This window comes from Mobula birostris, chromosome 6, assembly GCF_030028105.1.
Source record: "Mobula birostris isolate sMobBir1 chromosome 6, sMobBir1.hap1, whole genome shotgun sequence".
Taxonomy (NCBI): Eukaryota; Metazoa; Chordata; class Chondrichthyes; order Myliobatiformes; family Myliobatidae; genus Mobula; species Mobula birostris.
The window spans coordinates 32,428,193-32,455,672 of record NC_092375.1 but is presented as its reverse complement, the minus strand read 5'-3'; the positions used below and the strand labels follow the sequence as shown (position 1 = coordinate 32,455,672).

General features: G+C 37.8%; 2 protein-coding genes across 15 annotated transcripts in view; one reads left to right on the top strand and one right to left on the bottom strand.

Annotated features, from left to right (window-relative positions):
• cmss1 (cms1 ribosomal small subunit homolog) overlaps window positions 1-27,480 on the bottom strand; it is a 291,722-nt gene that overhangs the window by 227,660 nt on the left and 36,582 nt on the right. For 11 of the 14 annotated variants that reach the window (XM_072260141.1, XM_072260136.1, XM_072260147.1 and 8 more), the window contains exon 2: window positions 23,167-23,232. The exons of 1 other annotated variant lie outside the window; for it this stretch is intronic. The gene's annotated coding sequence lies outside the window, so the exon portion shown is untranslated. Of the gene's footprint in view, window positions 1-23,091; window positions 23,233-26,459; window positions 26,627-27,480 lie in introns of those variants that run through there. 2 more of the 14 variants (XM_072260137.1, XM_072260140.1) reach the window with 2 other exon arrangements.
• LOC140198910 (filamin A-interacting protein 1-like) overlaps window positions 21,017-27,480 on the top strand; it is a 29,158-nt gene continuing 22,694 nt past the window's right edge. The window contains exon 1 of the mRNA XM_072260133.1: window positions 21,017-23,504. Coding sequence (XP_072116234.1) covers window positions 21,120-23,504 — 2,385 coding nt within the window. The 5' untranslated portion in view covers window positions 21,017-21,119. The remainder of the gene's footprint in view (window positions 23,505-27,480) is intronic.

The following is a 27,480-nucleotide window of genomic DNA, read 5'->3' as shown; positions in this document are numbered from 1 at the left end:
TTTTATCTCTGTCTTTGATCTGTTAACACCTATTAAAATAATTGTGAAGCAACAAGGTTTGTGGCTCTTTCCTGACTCCTGAAAGAACCTTGGATTAAAACATCGGAATCCGACATTCAAAGATAACAGCTTGTTGCATAAAACCCAAGTGATCAGCTACACACAAATCATTAAATACTGTTATCACCGTGGTAAGTATAATGAAGTCCCATGCTCTCAATTCTCAACTATTTCAAGAACTTTGTATTAAGAATGATGAACAGTTTGAACATTTGCTGTTGCACACAGGAGTCACAAGGCTCTTGAAAGGAAACTGCCTGAGATGCTTTTATGTGCATTTTGAAACTGTGATAGAATTCTTTGAATACTCGAATGCTTCACTCAGTAAACAACTCAAGAATATAAGGTATGACATTGTTTATAGGTCAGAATTATTCACAAAGTTTAATGAAATCAATCTTCAATTGCAAGGAAATGATGTGACTCATCAAAGTCAAATCAGTCGTCTCCACATTTCTGTCCAAGTTAACCCTATTGGCTGTCATGACCTTTCTGAACTTCTCTGAGTTGGAAGAGAAAGAAAGAATATGAGATGACTAATTTCAAGTATACTGTGCGTACCTGCCTTTCCACATCATATTTAGTGGAGTGTGGTTTCAGTGCAGTCACCCAATTTCTATCAAAGCAATGAAGCAGACTGCAAATTACCAGTGTGGGATCTGAGATTCCTTCTGAGTGATATTCTGCCTGATGTTGAAAAGTTGGTATCACTGAACCAATCCCATCCATCTTGTTGAAAGATGAAAAAGCAATGAGTGGTTAATAGTTGGACTACAAATGTACGCTCTAAAATTTATGATGAGAACTGTTTTTACTGTAATTAAAGAAAAAAATTTGTAGCTTTAAACAGATTTTAACAACTTTTGCAATTATTTGTTACTGCTTTGAATTTGCAGTTCCCACCTTCTTTCACTGTGCATCAAAATTCTTTATAGTTTTTACGTAATGGCCAGAAAGGGAGAGGGGGTCGCTAGGGATGTGGTCTGGGAGCCAACAAGGGGGCGGTAATCCAACAAGTTTGGAAACCACTGGTTTAGAATCTGTAACTACAGATATTTCTACTTTTTATGTTAATGTTCAAAATGTCTTTAATAATGTAGCCAGTAGTTATAGTAGCTATTGATCACACGTGAACCTGAATGAAAAGGGGGAAAAAAATCATTTTCTAGAAAATATGCAATATGATCAGAAATAAAAGGAAGATGTATGAATCGTAGCTTTGTCATCATGGACCAATCACTGCCACTTGGAAAACTACAACTCAGAATAACTGCAGTGGGTCACCCAGCAATTATACAAAAAGCGTACATGAAAATTATCCTCAGCTGCAAGCTCGGAATGGAAACTGAGGCAATGCAGATGAGTGTCTGGAAGAGCCACCTACAACAATTCTGGCAATCAACCAAGGACACAGTAACTTGAGACCACACATACAAATTGGACAGTTTCTTCACAAGTACACAATTCAACATTCTGCTGAAAAGTTTTACAGCTTGAGAAGGTCCAAACTCTTTGTGTGTAATACAGAAGAGCAGTCATTTTACAACACCAGGAAAGAGAATAAAGGAGCAAATATAACCATTACCAGCACTGTACATCATCCTAATAATATATATCCATACAACAAAAAATATACTAAACAAAATAAATGGAAGCCTTGTGTTCCCCTGGGAGCTGAATCAAATTTCAACTTTCCAGTGAATGTTCAAACAAAATCATTGGTATTTATTTGTTAAGAAATGTAAAACACATTAATTGGCTCTCCTTTACCTCAATATTTATGAAAGTATTTCAGAAACATATAAACTCTTATGTGGGACTGTTGTCAAAGTTTAACATCAAAGTACTGAAAACTTTATCATCATGATTGATAAACAGCAAAATAGCTAAGTTTGTTGAAATCCAAAATATGTTCATGAACTTGCACCCTTTCTACATCTTGTATAGCAAAAGCAAAAAATACTGGGAAAACTCAGCAGGCCAAACAGCAACTGTGGAAAATGAAGCAATTAATGTGTCAGATATAGGACCCTTCATTGAACTAAGAAAGAAAGAGGTAATCTAGTTAACAGAGTATCTGGGGGAGGGTAATAGCAGAACAAAGGGAATCTCTTTCAGAGGATGATATAATGTGGATGGATATTAAAGGCAGTTGAGCTGCTTTATCCAAGTATGTCAGTCTATACAAAAGTAGCAACACGTTACGCAGATAGGAGTGTAACTGTCCTATAATGCCCACAGTGTTTCATCCTGTAAGAGAAATCTCCTTTGTCTACCCATTGCCCTCTCTTGTCTTTCCTGTAATCTATACAAACTTGTTTCTCTTCTTCTCAATTCTGATAAAAGGGTCTCAGCCCTGAAATATTAATTGTTAAATGTCACCCCATCTGAGCTTTTCTCATATTTTCTGTAGTAATTTTGGAATTCCAGCATCTGTAGTTTTGTATGATTTTTAATAGTCTTATTCATATTTTGATATCATACAATGTTTTAAGCAGTCCTTGCAAATATCTTAGTTCTGGTATTCCCATAACCTAGAAGGCCAAAACAGATTACGCTCCCTACTGAAATAAATAAGATCTAAATTATACTGGCTGCCCCATCTCAATAGCTCAAAAGGAACATTCGTTCAGAGGAGAAACTTGGTGGACTCTATGTCATTCTCCTTCCCACCCTCTACATCTGCCCATCACCCATACTCTCCTCACCACCTCCCTTCCTCCCTTTATTCAATGCTCCACCTTCCTCTATTATCAGATTCCATCGTCTTCAGCCTTTTGCCATGTACATTCATCACCTCCCAGCTTTTGACACCATTCCCGAACTCCCCCCTTCCCTCATCTGCCTATCACCCCCCTCTCCTGGACCTACCCATTGCCTGCCGACTCTTGCTCCACTTCCCTCCAACTTTTTGAACTGGCTGTTACCCATCTAACGTTCAAACAAAGTGAAAGGTTTCAACCCAAAATATAGACTGACAATTCCCCTCCATAGCTGCTGAGTTCTTCCAGTGTTTTGTGTGTTGTCCCAGGTTCCAGCATCCAACTGTATGTGATGCTGCTTAGTTTAGCAGAAGCCAACTTCCACATTAGCTGTGAGAGCAAAGTTCAAACATCCATTACAATCTATGAAGTCTTGTGGAAAACTCATGTGAGGCATGTTAAATATCAGCTTTGTAAAATCTCTATCGCCATATAGAAAATGCACTAATCTAAACATGCTAGAAAAACGTTCATGAATGAAATTGTCATCTGTCTTTTTTTAAGTGAAGCTTTCACAGACACATAACCGAGAGTCTTAACTAACAATAACAGCTTGTGGTCACACGAAATAAATCCACAGTATCAACCGGGGAAACCAAGTTTTCCCTTGCTCGTCATGCAACTGTATCCCCTTGTCTCACCAACTTCACCTTCCCAGAATCTCTGCTTCTTATAAACATTCCTGCAAATCTTTTAAATTTCCTTTTTATTTTCACTTTTCTACTTCCCGCACTGAATAAATAACACTGCACCCCCCCCATCCATATTCAGTGGAAAGTGAAACAATAAACAAAAACTAAGCACATGATCTCCTTAATTGACCTTTTTACAAGCTAAACTGCAGCAAACCACAGAACGTACAAAATCATTCTATACACAAGGGAGGAATTTTAGGAAAGGTACTTAACATAAGGTATTGCTCACAGCAGAATTTCTTCCATCATAACATCATTTTGCCTGTGGGTTAAAATGATGTCAGAGGTATTTCTAGATAATATTTTCTTACTCACACATTTAAGCCTTTCCTTCTTGTCACTTAAAGAACATCCACTACTTTCTCTAAAATCATCAAATGTCAGCTTTTCAACCAATACAGTATTGAAAACTTTCTGAAATTACTTAGTTAACTTGAAGCCTAAGCAACAGTCCAGCTTTGACAACAATAATTATATCCCCAGATTTTTTTTACCTAGCCACAACAAACTTCAGTGAAAAACAAATTCAACTCATATCCATATAATAAATCTTGTGTTAAAACATCAGAGAGTCATTTTTGGTTAAGAAAAGAAAGCAAAAGAACTCAGTAAGATCATTAATAACTGTTCCAGTAATGACACAGCAATCAATGACAAGAAGGAAATTCTGTAACCTAAAGCCTTCCGCACATTCTTCTTGGCTGAGAACTGAGTAGACAAACACATTATTTCACAGAGGCTTAAACGTCAGCTGGAGCCAAAAAGCAGTAATAAGCTTCCTAGTTCTGGATATCAGAGAACTGCAGTCAGACACTCCAGGTCTGCACAACAGAGCACCATATATGGCAATGATCTGACGTAATGGGCTATTGGCTAGAGGATGCAAAAAGCACATCTCTCATTGTTTGGTGTTACTGTTGGAATGTTCACATCGCTGATGAGTGGAAAGCTGAATCGCATCATCTTATTCCCTGAGTGCTTTTATTCCCACAGACAAGAAATGGAACTTCAGGCTTCAGATAGAGGAGAAACAATGTTTTGAGTGGTAAACTTTTATTTTCAAAGTGTTCTTTAAAATTTCTATTTCCGATGAAACCAGAAATACAGCTGCCAAAATACGTGGTGTTCAAGTTAAACTCTGGTAAACCCTACCTTCGTTGTGTAAAGAAATGATCTTGGCATGTGGGGTAGCTGGGGTAGGGAGGGTGCGGGGTGTACATGAGAGGCGGGGATAATAGCAATAATCTTGGCAGAAGTTATTTCTTTAATAGAAGAGGAAACAGCAAAACAGTGCATTTAACTTGTCTGCGAATAATGTTGGTAATGCGTTTGTAGATTTAACTGTCTTTCAAAAATATATAAACTGACAACTCACTGAGGATATTGTGAAGTTTAACTAGTGATGGAAGTCATATTTCTTGTTTTAATGTAAATTGATCAGTAATGTAGCAATTTAATTTTCACCTGTAAGTACTCACAGCATTGCTTTAGCGTGTTATTAGGTGGCAAGCTTTTTTCAGTATACTCTACATACGGAAAAAAAGATCTTTGGTAATATACTTTAAGTTTGGAATATTGAATACTTTGATAATGGAATACTGAACTTTGATATATAAAGCATATTAATTTCAGAAAGAAGTTCATCTCCTTTATGTTAATGTCATGACTGTGTGCCTATGATTAAATTAGCCAAGAATGAGGTTTTAACTATAAAGGCAGAAATCCCCTACCATATGAGTACTTTGTCGTAACTCCTCTTATGCATGTTCTTAATTAAAGTACACTGCAGCTATGTTCCATAATTCTTTTTAAAATACACGTGTTCCATAATGCTTTTTATAACAAGCAATTTCTTCCATAGTATTGTTCAATGAAAAGGCCATCAACAAGAATTGAAACTAACTTTCTACTCCTAACATCTGAGCATATCTATTAGAACAAATGGTTTTTAAACATCACATTTATTAACCTAGGCAACGCATCAGGAAAACATTGCATGTGCCTTCTTGTGAACCAAGTAAATTTTAATTCATGCAACCTTTTGGCAGAACATTTGGAAAAACATGCAAAGTAGGTTTTACGCAAAAGAATACTTTTTGTTATCTTGACATGCTGTTTACAAAGGCTACGTATGAAGAATATGTTGACTGTAGTCTGATCGAGTTTGATAAATGTCATTAATTAAAGTGTATGCAAGAGTTCCATCTTGTGCTGGTAAATATTTTCAGCACACAGGTAAAAAGAGATCCCCAACATCACATGGAATAACTAAGAATAAAGAATGAATTTATGACTACTAATATGTAACACCTTCTAATAACAAGCATTATCTGCAAACTAATCAATCAGTATGTGGGTATAAGTTACTTCATTTATATCAGAATCTACTTATGTGGTCTGATTTCATACTTCAGCTTTATTAAATAATAACAAAGAAAAAGACAACTGTAAATGACAGCAGCCAAAATGAAAGGTGTTCTTTAAGGGGATGTGCACCTCAAGTGTTTTTTCACCCCAACACTAAAGCCCAACTTTGGGCAATTGGTTCAATTTTCTAGGCCTTCAGCTTATGTAGTTGAAAACTTTAACTATTTTTTGAAGTTGCCTCATACTACCCATCCCCCATCAGCGTGGAACATTACAGACTTTAGTATAGCAGGCGAGAATCTTCAGGATAATACAGTTCTAATTATGTGTTTGCAGCCGTCTGTCCTGAGGCAGTGGCAATTAAACACGTTCAGAAAATCATCAGGTGAGGGAAACAACTTTCAAAACATTGCAATCATGACGCATCTATTTAACTCAAACTGTTACATAAAGGCCAACTGGAAAAAATATGGATGAGAACTGGGTTACTTCAATAATGCCACATTGATGACTTTAGGAATTTATATTATCCTTTGAAATCTTGAAAAGTGGATGATAGGTAAATAAACACGAGGTTCAAGTTTTTATGTTTAATTCCTGAGAAAAAACAGAGGTTTAACTACTAAAGTTCTTTAAAATTATGGAATGTTATAATGGGAAAGATACACAGAATATTTCAATGTATAGAGCAGTTTAACCAGAGACTATGAAATCCAGCAAGATATTGAGATGAAATTCCAATTAGATCGTTTAGAACATGGAATATCCTTCCAATAGCATGGAGCATTTAAGATGAGGCTGTTCGGGGCTGATGGGAGAAGTAATGGAGAGTTAGCGTGATGGATTTAGATGAGGAAAGATGGTAGGATGTTCGGAGCATATATGCTGCATGGACCAGAATGTTCTTTTGTGTAAATTACTTCCAATCTTATTTAGTTCAAAGCAACATTTATAAATGAACCAGCAGTTTATCAAATCTTCATCTTGCGTCAATACTTCTTTTCAAATCCCATGAAGATGAGGTGAGTTACTAAAACGCAATAAGAGGTACATTACTCTTCTAAATATGTATGTTTACATCTCCCTACATAGAATGCACTTTTGTATGCCTCTTCCCATACTTTTTCTCAACGTTCGCAAATTGTGGAGATGTTAACAGAATAAGTACAATTAAGAAAATAATTCAAATAGTCAGTTTGTACGAACTAGGAATAATTCATATATACCCAAAGGTGGACATTTCTCCTAGTTCAGATAACCTTAAAACTCAATCCTGCTGATGAAAACAAAACCAAACAAATTCAACCAAACTATTCAACTGGAAACCAACTGATTTATGCAAAATTACAATTTTCTAGTGACAAGCACGTCTGCTAAGACAATATATGTATCACACCATGTCTTGCAGCACTTTAACTTATCTTTCTTGCAAGTCATCGTAATTTTGAGGTCTTAACAACTCATGAAACTCAACAATCTATCAAACATTATAACATGAACAGTAAAGTATGAAATATACAGAGATGTTTGAACTGCAAAACTAATGATATAATTCATCTAAACATGTCAATTTCAATGAAACTATTCATTTAAAACACTGATAAAAACATACAGCTAATTTTTGTTATAAACACTTTATTTCAATGCACTAAATGCAAAAAGTTGTCTACATGCAAACACCTATAAGCAGCCAGTGACTTACTCTAGGACTACCATAAAAAAGCTTCTGAATTCTATAACAAGAGACTTAAACATTTCCTTAAAAGATTTTTAACGTTACAAATTATGATTTTCCAACATTACAACTTCAGCCAAACTGCAGCTCCTTATTGTGTAATTATTAATTTTCAGAGATGTTCATTAAACATATAATAACTAAAATTCTAGTGCCCTTATGACATGTTACTATGGATTATTTAGGTACAAAAAAGTTTAAGTGGTTGATTATTTTATAATACTATTATGGTATAACTATAATGGCTTCCCAACATCACTTGAAAATACATGAAGACCAACATGTGAAACCATTAAGATATCACCTAAAATCTGCAGGTTTATATATGACATCTTCTGGATTTAAACTGCTCAGAGAAATACAAACTAAATTTTTAAAAAAGTATGGGTTTGGCAATGATTTACAAATTGAATTGTTAAAATTAAAATTTTCCAGTGTTTTTGAATGGGATAAGTTTTGAAATACAAGCTAGTTTACATAGGGATTTAATTGGTAAAGTGAAAAAGAAAAGCAGGTCTTCAAAGTTTCACTTTGGTCACTGCTAAGATTCAGCAGGTATTTGTATCTTTAAATGTGATGTAACCATTAACTGCGTGATTTTCTGCATATACAGCTTGTAGGATTCAGACTCAACAACTTTTCCAGTCTGATCAAGAAGCCATAAACGTTCAAAGTGCCTAATACAAAATCAAAACACACATACAGCCCTGGGATTTAAAATTGTAATCTGGTTGGGAAGCCAGTAATACCTCTTACACTAAATCATCACACTGGTAGTTTGAGGATACATCATCTAGCAGAAGGGAAACAGTGCATATGCCTTATTTAGATTGCAATTTAACCCCAGCACACAAGTCCGCAAAAACTTACATTGCTCCCTCTAATACAACAAGCGCCTTGCAAATCTCAATGCCAAGAAAATCACCAAAGTTTTGATGAAGTGATTTTCCTAGGTTTTAACATGTTAAATTATAGAGAGCTGTTTTCTCAGAGATCTTTAATTCACATTACATTTATTTTCCTCCTCTATCAGTCCTGTAACAAAAAAATCGCTTTGCAAGTTTCTTCCCCAAAGTTCTGAGGTTAAATTGCTAATTGACCCCAGAACTCAGTAAAATAACTGTAATGTGAACCAGGCTACAACCATCTACTGAAAACATGACATCACTTGCAGCCAATAAGCAGCAACTACTCCCTTCACTGGGAACATTCTTCTGACAGTAGGTTTTTCTTTTCTAATTTTATACAAGAACACTAAAAATGTAGCCAGCACTTAAAATGCTGCTTGGTCTTCTCAGTAACAGTATAATAGCCTTGTTTGCCCCTTTGCTAATACCTTTGCTTACTGAAGATTCAGAAATGAACAAATAAATGTTGTAGTATAAATACCTCAGATACAAGCCGTTCAATCAAAAAATGTTTGAAACAAAGTGACTTAACAGAAGTTTCCTTTGTACTATGACTTGGAAATAATGTTCAATAACATCCGATGTTAGTCCAATGAGCTTAGGCTATATTTGTATCTTTCATTGATTACACAAGGAAAAACAACAAAAAGGTCTGAAAATCTGCATAAAAGTTAGATAACTACTACATGACTGCAAATTGCTGGGCCAAATATATTCTTTAGAACAGAAATACAAATTCAGGCACACACAAAGAAGTACATGCCTCTTTTCACAATCCACAGAAATTTATGACTAAATTTAATCATGCCTGCTTGGAAGATGCTGTGGTGCTCATAAAACACTGACGTCTTTTGGAAGTTCTCATATTATCTTGATCCTGAATGGGAAAGTGGAATCCCCCTCAGAGCTCAATAGGGACATGCTATAATATCACAAAATCTGCTGCAGTGGAGTTACTGGAGGAGGAATGCAATTTTAACCTGGAAGCTCAGGAAGTTATTGTGACATCCCCATCAGATAACATATTGCAAAGGGAAATGAGGGCCAGAAATGTTTCTTCTTCCTTCTGGGACTTGGACAAGAAATAAACCTCTGGGCACCACAAGGAAGGCTTGGGCCTCTTTGTTCCTTGGTTTTGAACCTCCTGCAACTACAAAGATTATCCGAAACCACACTGACAACAAAAGACAGTTCCTTGGTCCTGGCAGCAGCATCCAATTGCTCAAAATTCTTTCAAATGCTGGCTAGATGCCACATTTCCAGTTTCAGGTGGGAGACCGACTATACCGATAAGGATAAGGACCTCCTAGGACACATGTTGAGGAAGTACAAACAATTTGCTCTCCCCCTTGGTCCCTATTTGTGTAATTTCTAATTCAGGCTAGAAATGAACTTTAGAAGCAGAATACAGGCAAGTGAACTAAGAGCACTTCCACAGTAAATTAAGAGCTTTTATGGACCCTCATTAAAATTTTATTGTCATCTAAACTGGACCTCTTTTTTAAATCTTCCAAGTTAACTGAAACTCAAAAGTATCCGTTCTGTCAAATGATCTTCTTCATAAAATAAAAAGTTTATTATTACCATCAGTCCAATTCTTTTCCAAATTCAAGTAGTAGGCAGCCGTCGATCCCAGGAGATCATGGGCTTGCGCCTCTGGTGGACTGTGTCCTCTCCAGGGTACAAGCCTGGGCAGGAAGATTGGAAGATTTGAAGATCTGGCTGTTGCTCGTGCAGTGGGACCCCCCTCTCCACGTCACTGATGGGAAAGGCAAGGGAAAGGCAAGCGCTAATACTGCCTGGCACCAGTGTCGTTGCAGAGGTTGCCAGAGTACAGTTGTGAACAATATCAAACTGCCTTAGGGACCCTGGCTCTGGATTTCTTTCTCAGGGTTTACTCCCGAAGCCCTTCCCATGGTGGGTATGGCTGCAAGGCAGCGGAGGTTTAAAATCAGAGTTTTCCTTCTCCAAATAGTATATTGTGAATTTTAACACAATTATATATTAATTAAAAAAACCAAACTTTAAAATTTTCAGTTCAATTACCACATACAGTCATTTTGATTTGGGCCGCATGAAGATCTGGTCATATTTTAATACAAACACAATTATTGTTGCAAAAGCAAAAGGACCACAAGTGCTAGAACCCTGACAGAAAAAGAAACCAAAATGTGGAAGTATTCAGTAAGTCATGTAGTATTTGTGGAGAAAGAATCAGAGTTAATATTAACGTAGTTTCTATTTTCACAGGTGCTGCCTGGCTTGATGAACAAATTATAATCTTCTGTATGCCACATTTTGCAACATGTAGCACAAATTCTGGGATGGGCATACCCTTTTATTTTCAAGTTGTGTAAACTAGCCAGTTATTATCCAGATATTGTGGACAAGAGGCTATACCTTTCCCACAGGGCAGCTTGCCAAATTCAGATTTCAGACTGAAAATAATCAGAGTTAAATATTTCTTTCATAGAATACAAAACAAGTTCTGGTTAAATCTTAAGGCATGTTTAACCTGAAATAAATATACTGAATCGGCCTCAGTCAATTACCACATAAAATTCTGGGCATAGCATTTCATAGAGGCCTTTGAGAGGATGTAGCAAATTTACAAGAATGACACTAGAGGAGAGGAACTTAAGTTATGTGGAGATAATCAGGAAGCTTGAATTGCTCTCCTTAGATCAGAGGTGAGTAAACCATGAAGGGTTTTAATAAGAGTATACATGTTTAAGTCGATTCTGTTATAAGGAGGCTCAGAAACCAGACGGCACAGATTAAATAAGAGAATGATGAGCACGTAAATCCTGATTACTTTCAGCAATTGATTTTCAGCTTCACTATTATTATAGCAAATAAAAACTAAGGTCTTCACTAAATAATTTCTAGCCCTATTGTAAGTATGTACTAAACAGACGATAACAAGCAAAATTCATTTTAAAAATTCTAATTAAATTTGGGAAGAAAATAGACTATTGGGTAGTTGCATGTTGCATTCCAATGGAATGGAAAGTGATGATCGGCTGACACAAAAAGTACCGAAGAGGCTGGAAATCTAGAGTCATACACACAATGCACTGGAGGAGCTCAGTGGGTCAGGGAGCATTTCAGGCTGAGATCCTTCATCAGGACTGGAAAGGAAGAGGGAAGAAGTCAGAATAAGAATGTGGGGGAAGGAGAGGAAGAAGTACCAGATAGCTGGTGACAGATGAAGTCAGGAGAGGGGGAGGAGTTAAGTAAAGAGCTGGGAAGCTGATTGGTGGAAGAGATAAAGGGTTAGAGAAGGGAGAATTTGAGAGGAGTGGACAGAGGACCATGGAAGAAAGGGAAGAGGAGGAACACCAGAGGGAGGTGATAGGCAGGTAAGAAGAGAACGTGTGAGAGGGAAACAAGAATGGGGAATGGTGAAGGAGAGGAGTGGGGGGACAATTACTAGAAGTTTGACAAATTGATGTTCATGCCATCAGGTTGGAGGCTACCCAGACAGAATATAAGGTGCTGCTCCTCCAACCTGAGTGCGCCCTCGATGTGACAGCAGAGGAGGACAGGGTGTTTCCAAAAATAAGTTGCTTACAAAGATTATTTTTTTAGAAAACCATGCTGGGTGCAAACATGACTATTTAAATTTGATGATGATGCTGATGATTATTGCGATTGTTAGACAATAATGTCAGATTCAAAAGAATTTGATATGTTCAGTTTGGAGGGAGAGGCAGGAAGCTGAACTAACATACAAGATGTTGTATAATGTTGATGTAAAATGATAAAGTTAGACATGGCAGTACATTGTGGGAATATAAAAGCAAGTTTTGTTCGTCTGTGGAAAGCAAAATACGAAGGGATCAAAAGCTACTTGTTAGAACAATACTGAAGCAATACACCACAGTACAGGATGTGAAGTTACAGAAATAAACATCAATCATCCTGAGTAAAATACAAGCATCTCGAACTTAAGAGGGAGCAGTCTGCCTTTGAAGATAGTAGAGTTCTTAGAAAACAAAGGCTGGAGGTGATAATCAATCTTACTGCTTTGGGAAAGTAACTGTTTTTGTGGCTGGTGGTCCTGCCGTATGTTACGTAGCCTCCTCCCTCATCCATGTGCAGGGTGTGTGAGATCCTTCATGATGTTACTGGCCCTTTTCTGGCACCTTTCTGTATAAATGTCTTTGACAGCAGGTAGGCTAGTGCCAGTGATGTGCTGGGCAATTTCGACTACCCGTTCTAGGACCTTCTTGTCCACCACAGTGCAATTTCCATACTAGGCAGTGATGCAGCTTGTTAGGATGCTCTCTATTGACATGGCTCCAGGGTGACCAAGGATGGGAGCTCAACATTCAGAGATATTCAATATTCAGGAGGGATAGACATGAAAGAAAAGGAGGTGGGGTAGCATTGCTGGTTAGAGAGGAGATTAACGCAACAGAAAGGAAGGACATTAGCCAGGAGGATGTGGAATCAATATGGGTAGAGCTGCATAACACTAAGGGGTAGAAAACGCTGGTGGGAGTTGTGTACAGGCCACCTAACAGTAGTAGTAGTGAGGTTGGGGATGGTATTAAACAGGAAATTAGAAACGTGTGCAATAAAGGAACAGCAGTTATAATGGGTGACTTCAATCTACATATAGATTGGGTGAACAAAATTGGTAAGGGTGCTGAGGAAGAGGATTTCTTGGAATGAATGTGGGATGGCTTTTTGAACCAACATGTCAAAGAACCAACTAGAGAGCAGGCTATTCTAGACTGGTATTGAGCAATGAGGAAGGGTTAATTAGCAATCTTGTTGTGAGAGGCCCCTTGGGTAAGAGTGACCATAATATGGTGGAATTCTTCATTAAGATGGAGAGTGACATAGTTAATTCAGAAACAAAGGTTCTGAACTTAAAGAAGGGTAACTTTGAAGGTATGAGATGTGAATTAGCTAAGATAGACTGGCAAATGACACTTAAAGGGTTGACGGTGGATATGCAATGGCAAGCATTTAAAGATCACATGGATGAACTACAACAATTGTTCATCCCAGTTTGGCAAAAGAATAAATCATAGAAGGTAGTGCACCCATGGCTGACAAGGGAAATTAGGGATAGTATCAATTCCAAAGAAGAAGCATACAAATTAGCCAGAAAAAGCGGCACACCTGAGGATTGGGAGAAATTCAGAGTCCAGCAGAGGAGGACAAAGGGCTTAGTTAGGAAAGGGAAAAAAGATTATGAGAGAAAACTGGCAGGGAACATAAAAACTGACTGTAAAAGCTTTTATAGATATGTGAAAAGAAAAAGATTGGTTAAGACAAATGTAGGTCCCCTACAGACAGAAACAGGTGAATTGATTATGGGGAGCAAGGACATGGCAGACCAATTGAATAACTACTTTGGTTCTGTCTTCACTAAGGAGGAAATAAATAATCTTCCGGAAATAGTAGGGGACAGAGAGTCCAGTAAGATGGAGGAACTGAGGGAAATACATGTTAGTAGGGAAGTGGTGTTAGGTAAATTGAAGGGATTAAAGGCAGATAAATCCCCAGGGCCAGATAGTCTGCATCCCAGAGTGCTTAAGGAAGTAGCCCAAGAAATAGTGGATGCATTAATGATAATTTTTCAAAACTCTTTAGATTCTGGACTAGTTCCTGAGGATTGGAGGGTGGCTAATGTAACCCCACTTTTTAAAAAAGGAGGGAGAGAGAAACCGGGGAATTATAGCCCGGTTAGCCTAACATCGGTGGTGGGGAAAATGCTAGAGTCAGTTATCAAAGATGTGATAACAGCACATTTGGAAAGTGGTGAAATCATCGGACAAAGTCAGCATGGATTTGTGAAAGGAAAATCATGTCTGACGATTCTCATAGAATTTTTTTGAGGATGTCACTAGCAGAGTGGATAGGGGAGAACCAGTGGATATGGTATATTTGGATTTTCAAAAGGCTTTTGACAAGGTCCCACACAGGAGATTAGTTTGCAAACTTAAAGCACACGGTATTGGGGGTAAGGTATTGATGTGGATACAGAATTGGTTGTCAGACAGGAAACAAAGAGTGGGGATAAATGGGACCTTTTCAGAATGGCAGGCAGTGACTAGTGGGGTACCGCAAGGCTCAGTGCTGGGACCCCAGTTGTTTACAATATATATTAATGACTTAGATGAGGGAATTAAATGCAGCATCTCCAAGTTTGCGGATGACACGAAGCTGGGCGGCAGTGTTAACTGTGAGGAGGATGCTAAGAGGATGCAGGGTGACTTGGATAGGTTAGGTGAGTGGGCAAATTCATGGCAGATGCAATTTAATGTGGATAAATGTGAGGTTATCCACTTCGGTGGCAAAAACAGGAAAACAGATTATTATCTGAAAGGTGGCCGATTAGGAAAAGGGGAGGTGCAACGAGACCTGGGTGTCATTATACACCAGTCATTGAAAGTGGGCATGCAGGTACAGCTGGCGGTGAAAAAGGCGAATGGTGTGCTGGCATTCATAGCAAGAGGATTCGAGTACAGAAGCAGGGAGGTACTACTGCAGTTGTACAAGGCCTTGATGAGACCACACCTGGAGTATTATGTGCAGTTTTGGTCCCCTAATCTGAGGAAAGACATTCTTGCCATAGAGGGAGTACAAAGAAGGTTCACCAGATTGATTCCTGGGATGGCAGGACTTTCATATGATGAAAGACTGGATCGACTAGGCTTATACTCGCTGGAATTTAGAAGATTGAGGGGGGATCTAATTGAAACATATAAAATTCTGAAGGGATTGGACAGGCAAGGTGCAGGAAGATTGTTCCCGATGTTGGGGAAGTCCAGAACGAGGGGTCACAGTTTGAGGAAAAGGGGGAAGCATTTTAGGACCGAGATGAGGAAAAACTTCTTCACACAGAGAGTGGTGAATCTGTGGAATTCTCTACCACAGGAAACAGTTGAGGCCAGTTCATTGGCTATATTTAAGAGAGAGTTAGATATGGCCCTTGTGTCTAAAGGGATTAGGGGGTATGGAGGGAAGGCTGGTATAGGGTTCTGAGTTGGATGATCAGCCATGATCATACTGAATGGCGGTGCAGGCTCGAAGGGCCGAATGGCCTACTCCTGCACCTATTTTTTATGTTTCTATTGTGTCTCTGTAGAATGACTTGTGTATGGATGTGCAAAGTCCAGCTTTCTTCAGCCTCCTCAGAAAGCAGAGGTATTGGTGAGTTTTCTTGACTGTGTAAGATGGGTTCTGGGACCATGAGAGGTTGTGTGTTTGATGTGCACACCCAGGAGTTTGGAACTGCTTGCATTTTCCACTGCTGTGCTGCCGATGTAAAGTGGGGTGTGAGAGGTGCAAGTTCTCCTGAAATCGATAACTATCTCCTTTGTCTTGTTGACATTAAGGAAGAGGTTATTTGCCTGGTACCAGATGGGACAACAATTATCTAACCCGTTAAAGAGCATTCGCCACACTCCTGACGTGTTTTGTTGGTGGAAAGGGGAAAAGCTTTGGAAACTTATACTTTTTAAAAAAAAATTTCATTAACAGAATGTAGATTTCACTGATATTCATGGTCTGTCCCTAATTGCTCTTGACATGGTAGTGATGAAGCCAGTTCCTTCAATTGCTATAATTGATATCAGGAGGTGAATAAATTGCTGCAAGATTCTGACCTCTGACTTCTTCTTGCGATTGTGTTTATGCGGACAGTCCAATTCAATTTTTGTGCTCATAGGATGTTGAAGGCAGGGGATTAGGTAATGATGATTGAGTAGAACCCCTCAGGAAATGGTTAAGCACTCTCAAGTTCATTTGGCCATTTCTTGGCACTTTTCCATGCCCAAACCCGTCCAATGTGAGCACATTGCTGCATTAAAGGAGTTTCAAGATGAAAGTAACACTGTACAATTTTGGGTAAATATCCATAAAGACATGGAAGATGGCATCAATGAAGCTGTTGAAGTGATCAGGCAAAAGACATGTTTGGACCAAGATTGGAATCATACTATATTGACAAAAACTTAAAATGTCATTGGTTTTTGCTAGCTGATAACCATGAAACCTGGCATCACTTTTCTGATGATGGACGTAAGGTGAACCAAGAGGAAATAAGCTAAACTACACTTGTCCTGTACTTGTGCACAGAACATGCCTGGGTAATTTTCTGTAGTATTGCAAGCATGCCCTAATTGGTTAATTACTCACAACTAGTCATGACTTGGGTGAAATTGCAGAGATTTGAACTAATCTTCTGGCTGTGGGCTCTGTAACTTTTCTCTGAAGTATGCTTTGCCTGCTGTGAACAAGTAAGTAATCCTATACTATATTTTCACCAGGTCAGAAGATCTTTATATGTTCTTGATACTGACAGACCCTTCTGCACTAAATCAGGGTTAGACACATGACCATGCTCAACTTGTCTGGTTTAAAATTGACCAATCTACCCTAAATTCAAGCCATTAAGCCCAGTTAACAGTGGGTCTTAACACATGAATACAGAACTCTGTCTCCATGAGACTTAGCAGTGGCATTCCTCTCCACTCTTAGAAAGTGGAAAAATGCATTAGCAACAGATAAATTGTCATGGTTGAGGTGAAAGGGCTTTCCCTTGTATTGGTTATCTCATTTGCCTACTGGTAATTGCACCTTCTGTGACATATCCAGCCTCAGTCAGTACTGGTAATACTGACCTACTTTAGATGGTGGTTATTGAAATCCACACTCAGAGAGCCCTTACACAATGCTTCTTCAAAGTGCTCATATAAATGCCAAGTCAGCTGATATGGCATGTTTCCTTCTCTAATTGAGGTTTGATTATTGGATAAATGGGATCTTAAAAGCCTAACCACAATGTTGTTAGAGAGTTTTTAAACTGCTGAATTTCTGCACAAAGATAATTCATTCACCGATCTCCTCTTGTTTCAAAAGTCCTGTTTTCACTTCAATTTGATTTTCTCCATGAGTGTTCCTGTTTATACATCTGTTCCCTTATATTGCTTAATCTGCTTTCTAGAACATGAATGAAGATAATGCAAGCCATTTTAATTATAAAATAATTTCAGATATTTACCATCACACTATTAATCGCAAAGCTGCTTGGAGCACAAAAATAATCAGAGTGAACATTATAAAGATTTTTTTTAAGAACAAATGCAATATAGAATAACAAATGCCAGGACAATATCTTTCATGATCCTTCACAACACTACCATTTTCAAGGAATTTAGTGAATCAAATTTCACCCTGAATTTTTCCTCATTCTCACTCCTACTGGCAACTGCTAAAATAATGTTTCTGGGCAACCATACAATTTCTAACACTTTATTCAAGAGATTAATATTTTATTCATGAGTTACCAAGTCATAAGAAAAGACAGATGTGAAATTACATGGATTTTCTTTTTATAACTGATTCAAAAGGTTACAGTCAATTAAGTTGAAATGTAATCATTGTAAGAAACAAAATGGTCCATTTCTAAACACCAGACCAAATGACAACTTCCACGATCTCAGGTCAAGCCAAACACTTCCCATTAAATTATGCACCTCTGAAGTGTGAGCACTATACATTATGAAAACAAGGAAGGTGAAAGCAGTTCCAATAGTATTTTTCCAAAGGGATTTTCAAGAAAAGGAAAATAAAAACAAAAGTTCACAAAAATTACATTAAAGATATCCAAACAACTATTTTCTTTTTCAGAGTAAAGTCACTGATACAGCTGCATTCATTAAAAAAACTTGATAATACCATTTACAAATTGCATTTAGAAATTATTGGTTGGTAATTTAGTATTGCTTCATGCTATAATGCACCAATTAATCTACCCCAGAAAACAAATTCTAACATGGATTGCTATTAATAGTGAATTTTGGCCATATCATCCAATGAGTATAAACTATTCAATATTATTACCGAAAAGAAGCACAATAAAGGTCATGGTTTATTTTTTAAATGCAATGCAGATAATAGGGATCATTTCATATTCAGATGTTTGTTGAATTTACAGACTTTTGCTGAAGTAATATATTCTGAATATAGCATTATTGTGCATTAACATAACTAATTGTAATTCAATAACTACAATGCTCACAACTCACTAGCCCTAAGCCACATGTCTCTGGAATATTGGAAGGAACCTGAGCCCCCAGAGAAAATCCACATGGTCACGGGGAGAACGCGCAGACTCCTTACAGACCGCTGTGGGAATTGAACCCCAATCTTCCTGCTGACAATGAGGAATTGAGGGTATTAAAAAATCATTTTGAACCTATGTAACCTCTGGCTAAAAGAATAATTGGGACTGAATAGGAATTTTTGAACTGAAGTAAACGCTTGTCTTCAGCAGTTAGCTAAAACCCAGTTTATACTAGTTCTCCGTTGATCTGCAGAGAGACATTGAGAGTTTGATAACATTGTACATTGTACCCTCGTTTGAGTATGAGGAGGAGGAGGAGGGTTCACCAGTAAGGACAGGAATGAACATCTATCTGTAATTAAGTCAGGGCCTAGCAAAGGGAATAACTGATAAGGACTGGACAGTGCATCCATCTGTAATTAAACCTTGATTTAGCGGACTCTGTTATCTAAGTAATTAAGTTTCCCACCAACAGACCTGGTGGGCATACCAGTTCAAATAACATCTTGCAACAGTAATGTATGGGGCTTACTATGTATAAATATACAGCTGTAACCCGACTAAGTGGGCCCACTTGTCAGATGGTGGCAGTACTTACATGCCTTCCCTCTGACAACTGGGTCTCAAACTCCTGCAGGAGGGTGTGCAATAAACTGTTGTAACTATAAGAAATTGGTCTCCCGAGTTTTATTCAGATTCAACTTTAACAACACTGTAATAACGTTACACTAACCACTATGGTACCATGCTGCCCATTATGTACTGTGTCTCAGGTAAGGAGGTCCTACTCTCTCCCCATGACTGCGTGCGTTCCTTCCAGGTGCTCTGGTTTCCTCCCACAGTCCAAAGATGTACTGATTGGTAGGATAAGTGGTCATTATAAATTGTCCCGTGATTAAGCTAGGATTAAGTCGTGGGATAGCTGGGCACTTGGCTCGAAGGGCCTATTCCACGCAGTATTTCAACAAATAAATAAATAAATATAGTGCAACCCTAGATGTCTGTGTTATCATTTACAAACTGACATCAAGCCACATTAGGAAATTCATAGAAGGTGCAAGTTGTAAGGAGTAAGACCTAGCAAAGGAATTCCAAAGCAATTTCTGTCAGCACACTACGTTCAACTGAGATCAATGATTACAAATAAATTTACACAGGTTGAGCTCACCTGCAATCAGATACATAAAATTATATCAGGAAACCTATTAATGCATCCTCTGTGCTTAAAATATAAAATAAATTTGGTGCATCAGCATAGAAAGCAGATGAAATGACTGTTTAAAATTTTATGGTGAAATACTTGAACTACTAAGACTAAGGGTTTTCCTGTTTCGCTGGATATAAAATGGAAATCAGTGATGCATAGTTAATTATAAATATGAACAGAACTAGGGGATAAGACTGAAGTGTAAAATATCTGTGAGGTTAGGAATTAAACATGACAAATCTTAATTTCATCACAAATACTTTAAATGAAAAGGAACTACTAATCACATTTCATTCCCATTTAGTTAACTAGGTACCAAAGAGAAGCAAGGATATTAACAACAAGTTTGGAGTAAAATATTAACTAGTAACTCGGGCTTTTTACAAAAATAAGTACTAACTTCACTTATTTGCCAATGGGAAAATTTAACACAATTTTCATCATGAACAATTTTGCATATTTCTAATATTTTTGTTGATCCTATCAGAAAATTGAGAGAGTTGTACAATATTCAAGGAATAACTAGATTTAGAATATAATTCTATGGGATCTTAAATTTATTACGCTGTTCTTTGTCATTGCACATAAACGATTCTGAGCCAATTACATTTTGACAACATTATGAAAGACAATATTTTCACATTGTCATTTGATAAATTCTACAATCACCATAAAATTATAAATATATTTAGCATCCACAGAGGGAATAGAAGCCTTTACATCTGATACACCAACTAATCCATTTTCTCCATTGGTGTTGATTGTTTTGTTAGGTTTCTAGCACATCCTGAGATGTTCAGTATCTTCAGATTTTTACTATTCAGTATAAAATGCTGAGCAGTCAAAATTGATTAACTGTACTAACTGTAATTATTTACTGTAATTAGCAAACTATTTTATTCAAATGTTTAAATGAAGCAATGGAACTATCTTGACAATATTTCAGTGAAACCACTGTTTCTTCTTCTTGCAGATTGAAAAAGCTCATTGACCAAGAAAAAGCATATCAGGTGAAAAAAGAACTAGAAAATGTCAAGAAAATTGCAAAGTTAAAGGAAGAGCTTACCAAACTGAAATCATTTGCATTGATCCTTGTGGATGAACAGCAACGACTTTCAGAGCAGCTCAACCAACAAAATCAAAAAGTCCAGGAGCTATCCGTCATTGCACAGGAAGCTCAGGAAAAGCTAACAGCCTCTGAAGAAAGGGCAACTGAAGAAGAACATAAAGCGTTTGCTCTTGAGATTGAACTTCAAACACAAACCAGCAGATTTTATCAGGAACAGGAAACAACGATGGCAAAATTGACCAATGAGGAAAGCCAGAATCGGCAGCTCCGACTAAAATTGGCCACACTCAGCCGACAGATAGATGAGTTGGAGGAGACAAATAAATCACTGAAGAAAGCGGAAGAAGAACTGCAAGATCTGCGGGAAAAAATAAACAGAGGCGAGTGTGGAAATTCCAGCTTGAGGGCCGAGGTAGAAGTTCTACGGAAACGTGTCTTAGAAATAGAAGGAAAAGATGAGGAACTTTTAAAAATGGAGGACCAGTGCCGGGATCTCAACAGGAAATTAGAAAAGGAAGAAAGCCATAGTAGGAATCTAAAAACAGAGGTAGAGAAACTAAAGAAAAGAATAATGGAATTGGAAAAATTGGAGGATGCCTTCAGTAAAAGTAAACAAGAATGCTATGTGCTTAAATGCAATCTGGAAAAAGAGAAGAATCTATCAAAGCAATTAGCAAATGAATTAGAGACTTTAAAAGTAAGAGTTAGGGAACTTGAAGCAATTGAAAACAAACTAGAGAAAACCGAATTAGCCATGAAGGAGGACCTAAGCAAGCTTAAAACATTAACTGTAATGTTGGTTGATGAAAGAAAAAATATGGCAGAGAAGATGAGGCAAACAGAGGACAAATTTCAAAATGCGAATGCTCAGCTTCAAACAGAAGAAAATAAAGTTACAGTTGTAACAGAAAAACTTATTGAGGAAAGCAAAAAAGCACTGAAATCCAAAGCAGAATTGGAAGAGAAAACATATAATTTGACTAAGGAAAGAGATGAGCTTAAAAAGAAGCTGAAAGCTGAGGAAGAGCGAGGAAATGACCTTTTGTCCAAGTCCAACCTTATGAAGAGGAGACTCCAATCTCTTGAAGCAATAGAAAAGGAGTACTTCAGAAACAAAGGAAAACAAGAGTATGGCAAGTCCCCTTCTTGCTTACAAAAGGATGACAATAAAATCAGAGAATTAACTCATGACTCTCTGGAGCATAGGTACTGCGATGAGCAACAGCGGCTAAAATTAATGACAGGAGAACTTGAGACTGTGAAAAAGGAACTAGCTCGATACAAGCTAGCAGAAAAGAATGAATCAACCCAAGAACAAATCCTGTTTGACAGACTCAGTGAGGAACAGGCAAAATCAAGCCACCTAACAAGGGAAGTGGAAGCCCTCAAAGACAAAATTCATGAATATATGGCAACTGAAGATTTACTGTCTCATTTTAAAGCAGAGCAGGCATCAATGCAAAAAAAGTTGACTCAACAAGAAAATCGAAACAAAGAACTAGCAAGGGAAACTGAAAATCTTACCAAAGAATTGGAAAGGTACAGAAGGTTTAGCAAAAGTCTTCGGCCCGGCATGAATGGCAGGAGATTTGGGGAGTTCCAACTCTGTTCAAAGGAGATTCAGACTGATGCCATAGACAATGAACCACCTGATTATAAAAGCCTTATCCCTTTAGCGAAAGCAGTAGTGAATGGGAAAATATGCACAGAAAGTGAGGAGACTGATTATAGCACTCAAGATGATGACCAATCATTGCAAGTGAACTATAATTCATTAACTGTGAATACAGTCAATAATAATAAAAGGTCATGGGCTCCATCAATGAAGAACAATGAACCCTATGCCCAAAATGGAAAAACAGCATCAAAGCTGAATGGAAATCTGGCCCATCCAGGTGAATTGGTGCTTACTCAGAAACAAGGACAACCTCTTCACATAAAAGTAACACCAGATCATGGACAAAGTACAGCTACTCTTGAAATCACTAGCCCCACTTTAGAAAATTCTTTCTCCTACACCAGCACAGCAGTCATCCCCAACTGTGGTGTTCCAAAGCAAAGAATTACCATCATACAAAATGCCTCCCTCACACCTGTTAAATCGAAGGTAATGGATGGGTGCTCCACTCCAGAGCGTGCTTTGTCGCCCCTTAGCAGGACTACAACATCGAGATCAAAATCCAGAACTCCAGACTCACGTGGTTCATCGACTCCAGAACGAACAATGTCGCCTATTCAAATAGTTGCTGTATCTGCAAATTCCACACACTCACCGGATCGAACACTGTCCCCTGAGCCAATGGAAGCTGCTGCAGCTCACACCATCTTTAGAGTTTCACCTGAAAGGATACAAGGGCGTCAGATACAGAAGTCAAATACTAGCCCTAATGTAATTACCACTGAAGACAATAAAATCCATATTCACTTAGGTACTCCACACATTCAAACAGCCATACCTGTTTCAAGACCAATGAGCCCCTGCAGTTCAATCCAAGAGATCAGAACTCCAGCTATAACTAATGGGACACCAAATAAATCAACCAATAAAATCACCAGCAGCATTACTATCACACCAACAGCCACTCCTGCCCCACGCCATTCACAAATTACAGTAAGTAATGTCTATGATTAACCTCCCTTACCCAACCCACACCCCGATTAGAATAACAATCCTCTTAATTTCAGTATTAAAAGATCCACTGACATTTCCTGCATCTTTTGTTTTAATTTTAAATTGGTTTGTGCATGTTATGTATAAACCCTACACCTAATCAATATCCTTCTGGAATTGTGTGTACATAATTTAAACTGTAACTCCACAACATTAAAGACTTGCATAAGAGGTCAATTGCCATTTAATCTGCACCTGTATAAAATAAGAAAATTGTATTTGCTTCAAATGTTAAAAGACATAAAAAGATTCAGATATATGTTGTAATAGAGATAAACAGCTCAAATAGCAGTAAACATTAGAATGAATTTGCTTGTTGAGTTTCTTTATTCCAACCTTTGCGCATTTTAAAATATATTTTATCACTGGAAAATGTGAGCTATGCTGTTCGGAAATGGTCTTTGTGCAAGAACTCTGCTTAAGCCATTTCAAGTTTAGTTGAATTGGGAGCCACAACAGATTATTTGACTTCAAGGACCACATTCAAATACAGTTAGCCCTGATTATTCTTAGTCCAGTAAATTATATTGCACAAGAAAATTCAACGTGCTCATTTGAAATTCCTCTGTGCTACTTTGAGAGTGCCACTCAGGGAGAGGAATCTTAAACAAATAAATGCCTTGAACATTCATACATTTATCACTATAAAATCATGGATCCAGGCAGCAGTGTTGACATTTGAGGACAGGTAAGCAATATCACTCAGGTACGCATAAAAACAATGAGCATGATACTGAAAGAAAACACTATGGTACATACTGCATGGTTTTGTGAAACTGAAGTAACAATATTACAATTAAATGTTACAATCTGCTTGCTAATTGACCTTAAGGTGCTTGATTCTTTTTCCACAGAGATAAATGGTCACCTACAATTTTAGAACTAAACAGGTTAGAATCCAACAAGAAAATATCCATGTTCTAATAAAGTTAACAAAAATGTACATGTTGTCAAATGAAGCTCATCAATCACAGAATTTCAAATGCACTGAACCAGATACTTGTTTCAGTAAGGTTAGCAAATTTGCCATTGAATTTGCCATTGTTGCAGAATAAATGTTACAGAATTTTCCAAAATTCAACCACCAGCAGTTAAAAACTGATAAAGAGTGCACTGTTGCAGTTTGCACCAAACATTCTTTAGAAAAATCTGTGAGCTGTGGTTTTAAAATAATTACCTCACATTTTAACACTCAAATCCAAGTAAATACTTAAGCTATGTTCTGTCTGGGACGAACAAGTTTAGTCAGGGTAATATCTTATCTCTTAAGTAATATCTATAATAAGACCATAAAACCATAAGATACAGGAGCAGAATTAGGCCATTTGGCCCATTGAGTCTGTACTGCCATTTCATCATGACTGATCCGTTATTCCTCTCAATTTCAATCTCCTACCTTCTCCCCATGAGTAGAGGCCCAGGGCCATCAAAACCTCCTCATATGATAAGACTTTCAATCTGGAATCATTTTCGTGAACCTCCTTTGAACCCTTTCCAATGTCAGCACATCCTTTCTAAGATAAGGGGCCCAAAAATGCTCACAATGCTCCAAGTAAGGCCTCACCAGTGCTTTATATCCTTGCTTTTATATTCTAGTCCTCTTGAAATGAAAGCTAAGATTGCACTTGCCTTCCTCACCACCGATTCAACCTGCAAATTAACATGTAGGAATCCGGCACAAGGACTCCCAAGTTCCTTTGCACCTTTGAATTTTCTCTCCATTTAGAAACTAGTCTGTGCTTTTATTGTTTTAACCAAAGTACATGGCCATACACTTCCCAACACTGTATTCCATCTGCCACTTCTTTGCCCTTCTCCTAATCCAGCTAAATCCTTTTGTAGCCTCTCTTCCTCAAAACTACCCGCCCCTCCATCTATTTTCTTTTCGGCCGCAAACTTGGCAAACATAAGCCATCGATTCTATCAACTAAGTCATTAGCATATAGCATAAAAAGGTGGTCCCAACGCAGATCCCTATGGAACACCACTTGTCACCGGTAGCCAACCGGTAGCTCATTTATTTCCACTATTTGGCCTCCTGCCAATCAGCCAATGCTAGTCTCTTAACTTGTTCAGCAGCCTCATGTGTGGCCCCTTATCAAAGGCCTTCTGAAAATCCAAGTACACAACATCCACCATTTCTCCTTTGTCTAAACTGCTTCTTATTTCTTCAAAGAATTCCAACAGAATTGTCTGGTAAGATTTCCCTTAAAGAAACCATGCTGATCACGGCCTATTTTATCGCATGCCTCCAAGTACCCCAAAACCACCTCCTTAACAATTGACTCCAACATCTTCACAGCCGCTGAGGTTAGATTAACTGCCTATAATTTCCTTTCTTCTGCCTCTCCTCCTTCTTGAAGAGTGGAGTGACATTTGCAAATTTCCATTCCTTTGGAACCAACCTGAATCAATTGATTCCTGAGAGATCATTACTAATGCCTCCACAGCCTCTTTATGACTTTTTTAGTTCCCTTCTGTTGATTTTTAAAAGCTTCCCAATCTTCTGACTTCCAACTAAATTTTGCTCTATTATATGCACTCTCTTTACCTTTTTTATTAAATAATTTTTTCTTTCTATTTGGGTGCTTCTCAATCCATTTGTATTCTCTGAACTATCATTTAATTTCTACACATTCATTTACATTCTGTTCAATTTATGGTAAGAATTGAAAGGTGTTGATAATCAGAGGAAACTGGTGTCCATATAGTACATGATTCACGTAAAGTGCAAGTACAATAAGTAATGAGATAAGAAAATGATTTATTGATCTTCACTGCAAGGGGATTTGAGTACAAAAGTAAATACATTTTACTCTAATTATATTGAGCCCTGGCTAGACTGCACCTGGAAAGTGTGTACAGGTTGCCTTATCCATGGAAAGATGTACTTACCGAGGCGAGAATACAACAAAGGTTCACCAATTGAGGTTAGGTAAAGTAGGCTGGCCAATAATCACAGACATGCAAGCATAAGAGATGATCTCACTGAATTGTAAAAATAATTCTCGCGTGGCTTGACAGGATAGATGAAAGGGTGAGGTCTTCCCTGTCTGAGATATCTGGAAACAAAGGTAGCAGTCTCAAAAATAAAGCACCAGCTGTTAAGAATTGAGTTAAAAATGAATTTCTTCAAGGACAAAGTCACCTGTCTTTGGAATTCAATACGCAAAAGAAAGCAGGCACTGAATATATACAAGGTTGATTTTTTTTTTGGCGTTAAGGGGATCAACAGGTACAGGGTTTGTGTGGGTAAATGACACTAGAGTAAAAGATCAGCAACAATCTTTTTGAATGTGTAGCAGGAACAGTGGTTGAATATGCAAGAAAATAAGGACAGGAGTAGGCCACCAGGCTCTTCAAGCCTGTTCTACCATTTAATATTAGAATCTCATCAAAAATAAAATTAGAGATACAAGTAAGATTCCTATAAACTGCGGAGACAGCAGAAGGCAGAAAACTAACAGGCATGCCAAAATTTTTTAAGTATCAAACCACATTGAGCTGAAAGGTGCTAGAAAATGCCTGCAGTTCTATGCTCAACATTTCAAAGTCCTGTGCAAACACATCCTGAAATCAAAGATCCAGCTCTGCTGGTAATTTCCTGGCTGAGCTTCAACATGGACTCCTTATGGAATCAAATAACAAAGAATGAATTTGTTGCAATTCCTGAGCATTTACACTCTATTAAACCAGCACTATATTAGACCAGGCAACACACACAAAATACTGGAGGAACTCAGCAGGCCAGGCATCATCTATGGAAAACAGTACAGTTGGCTTTCGGGCGGAGACCCTTTATCAGGACCTGATGCTGCCTGCCCTGCTGAGTTCCTAAAGCATTTTGTGTGTTGCTTAGATTTCTAGCATCTGCAGATGTTCTCTTGTTTGTGACTATATTAAATCAGCAAAGGCA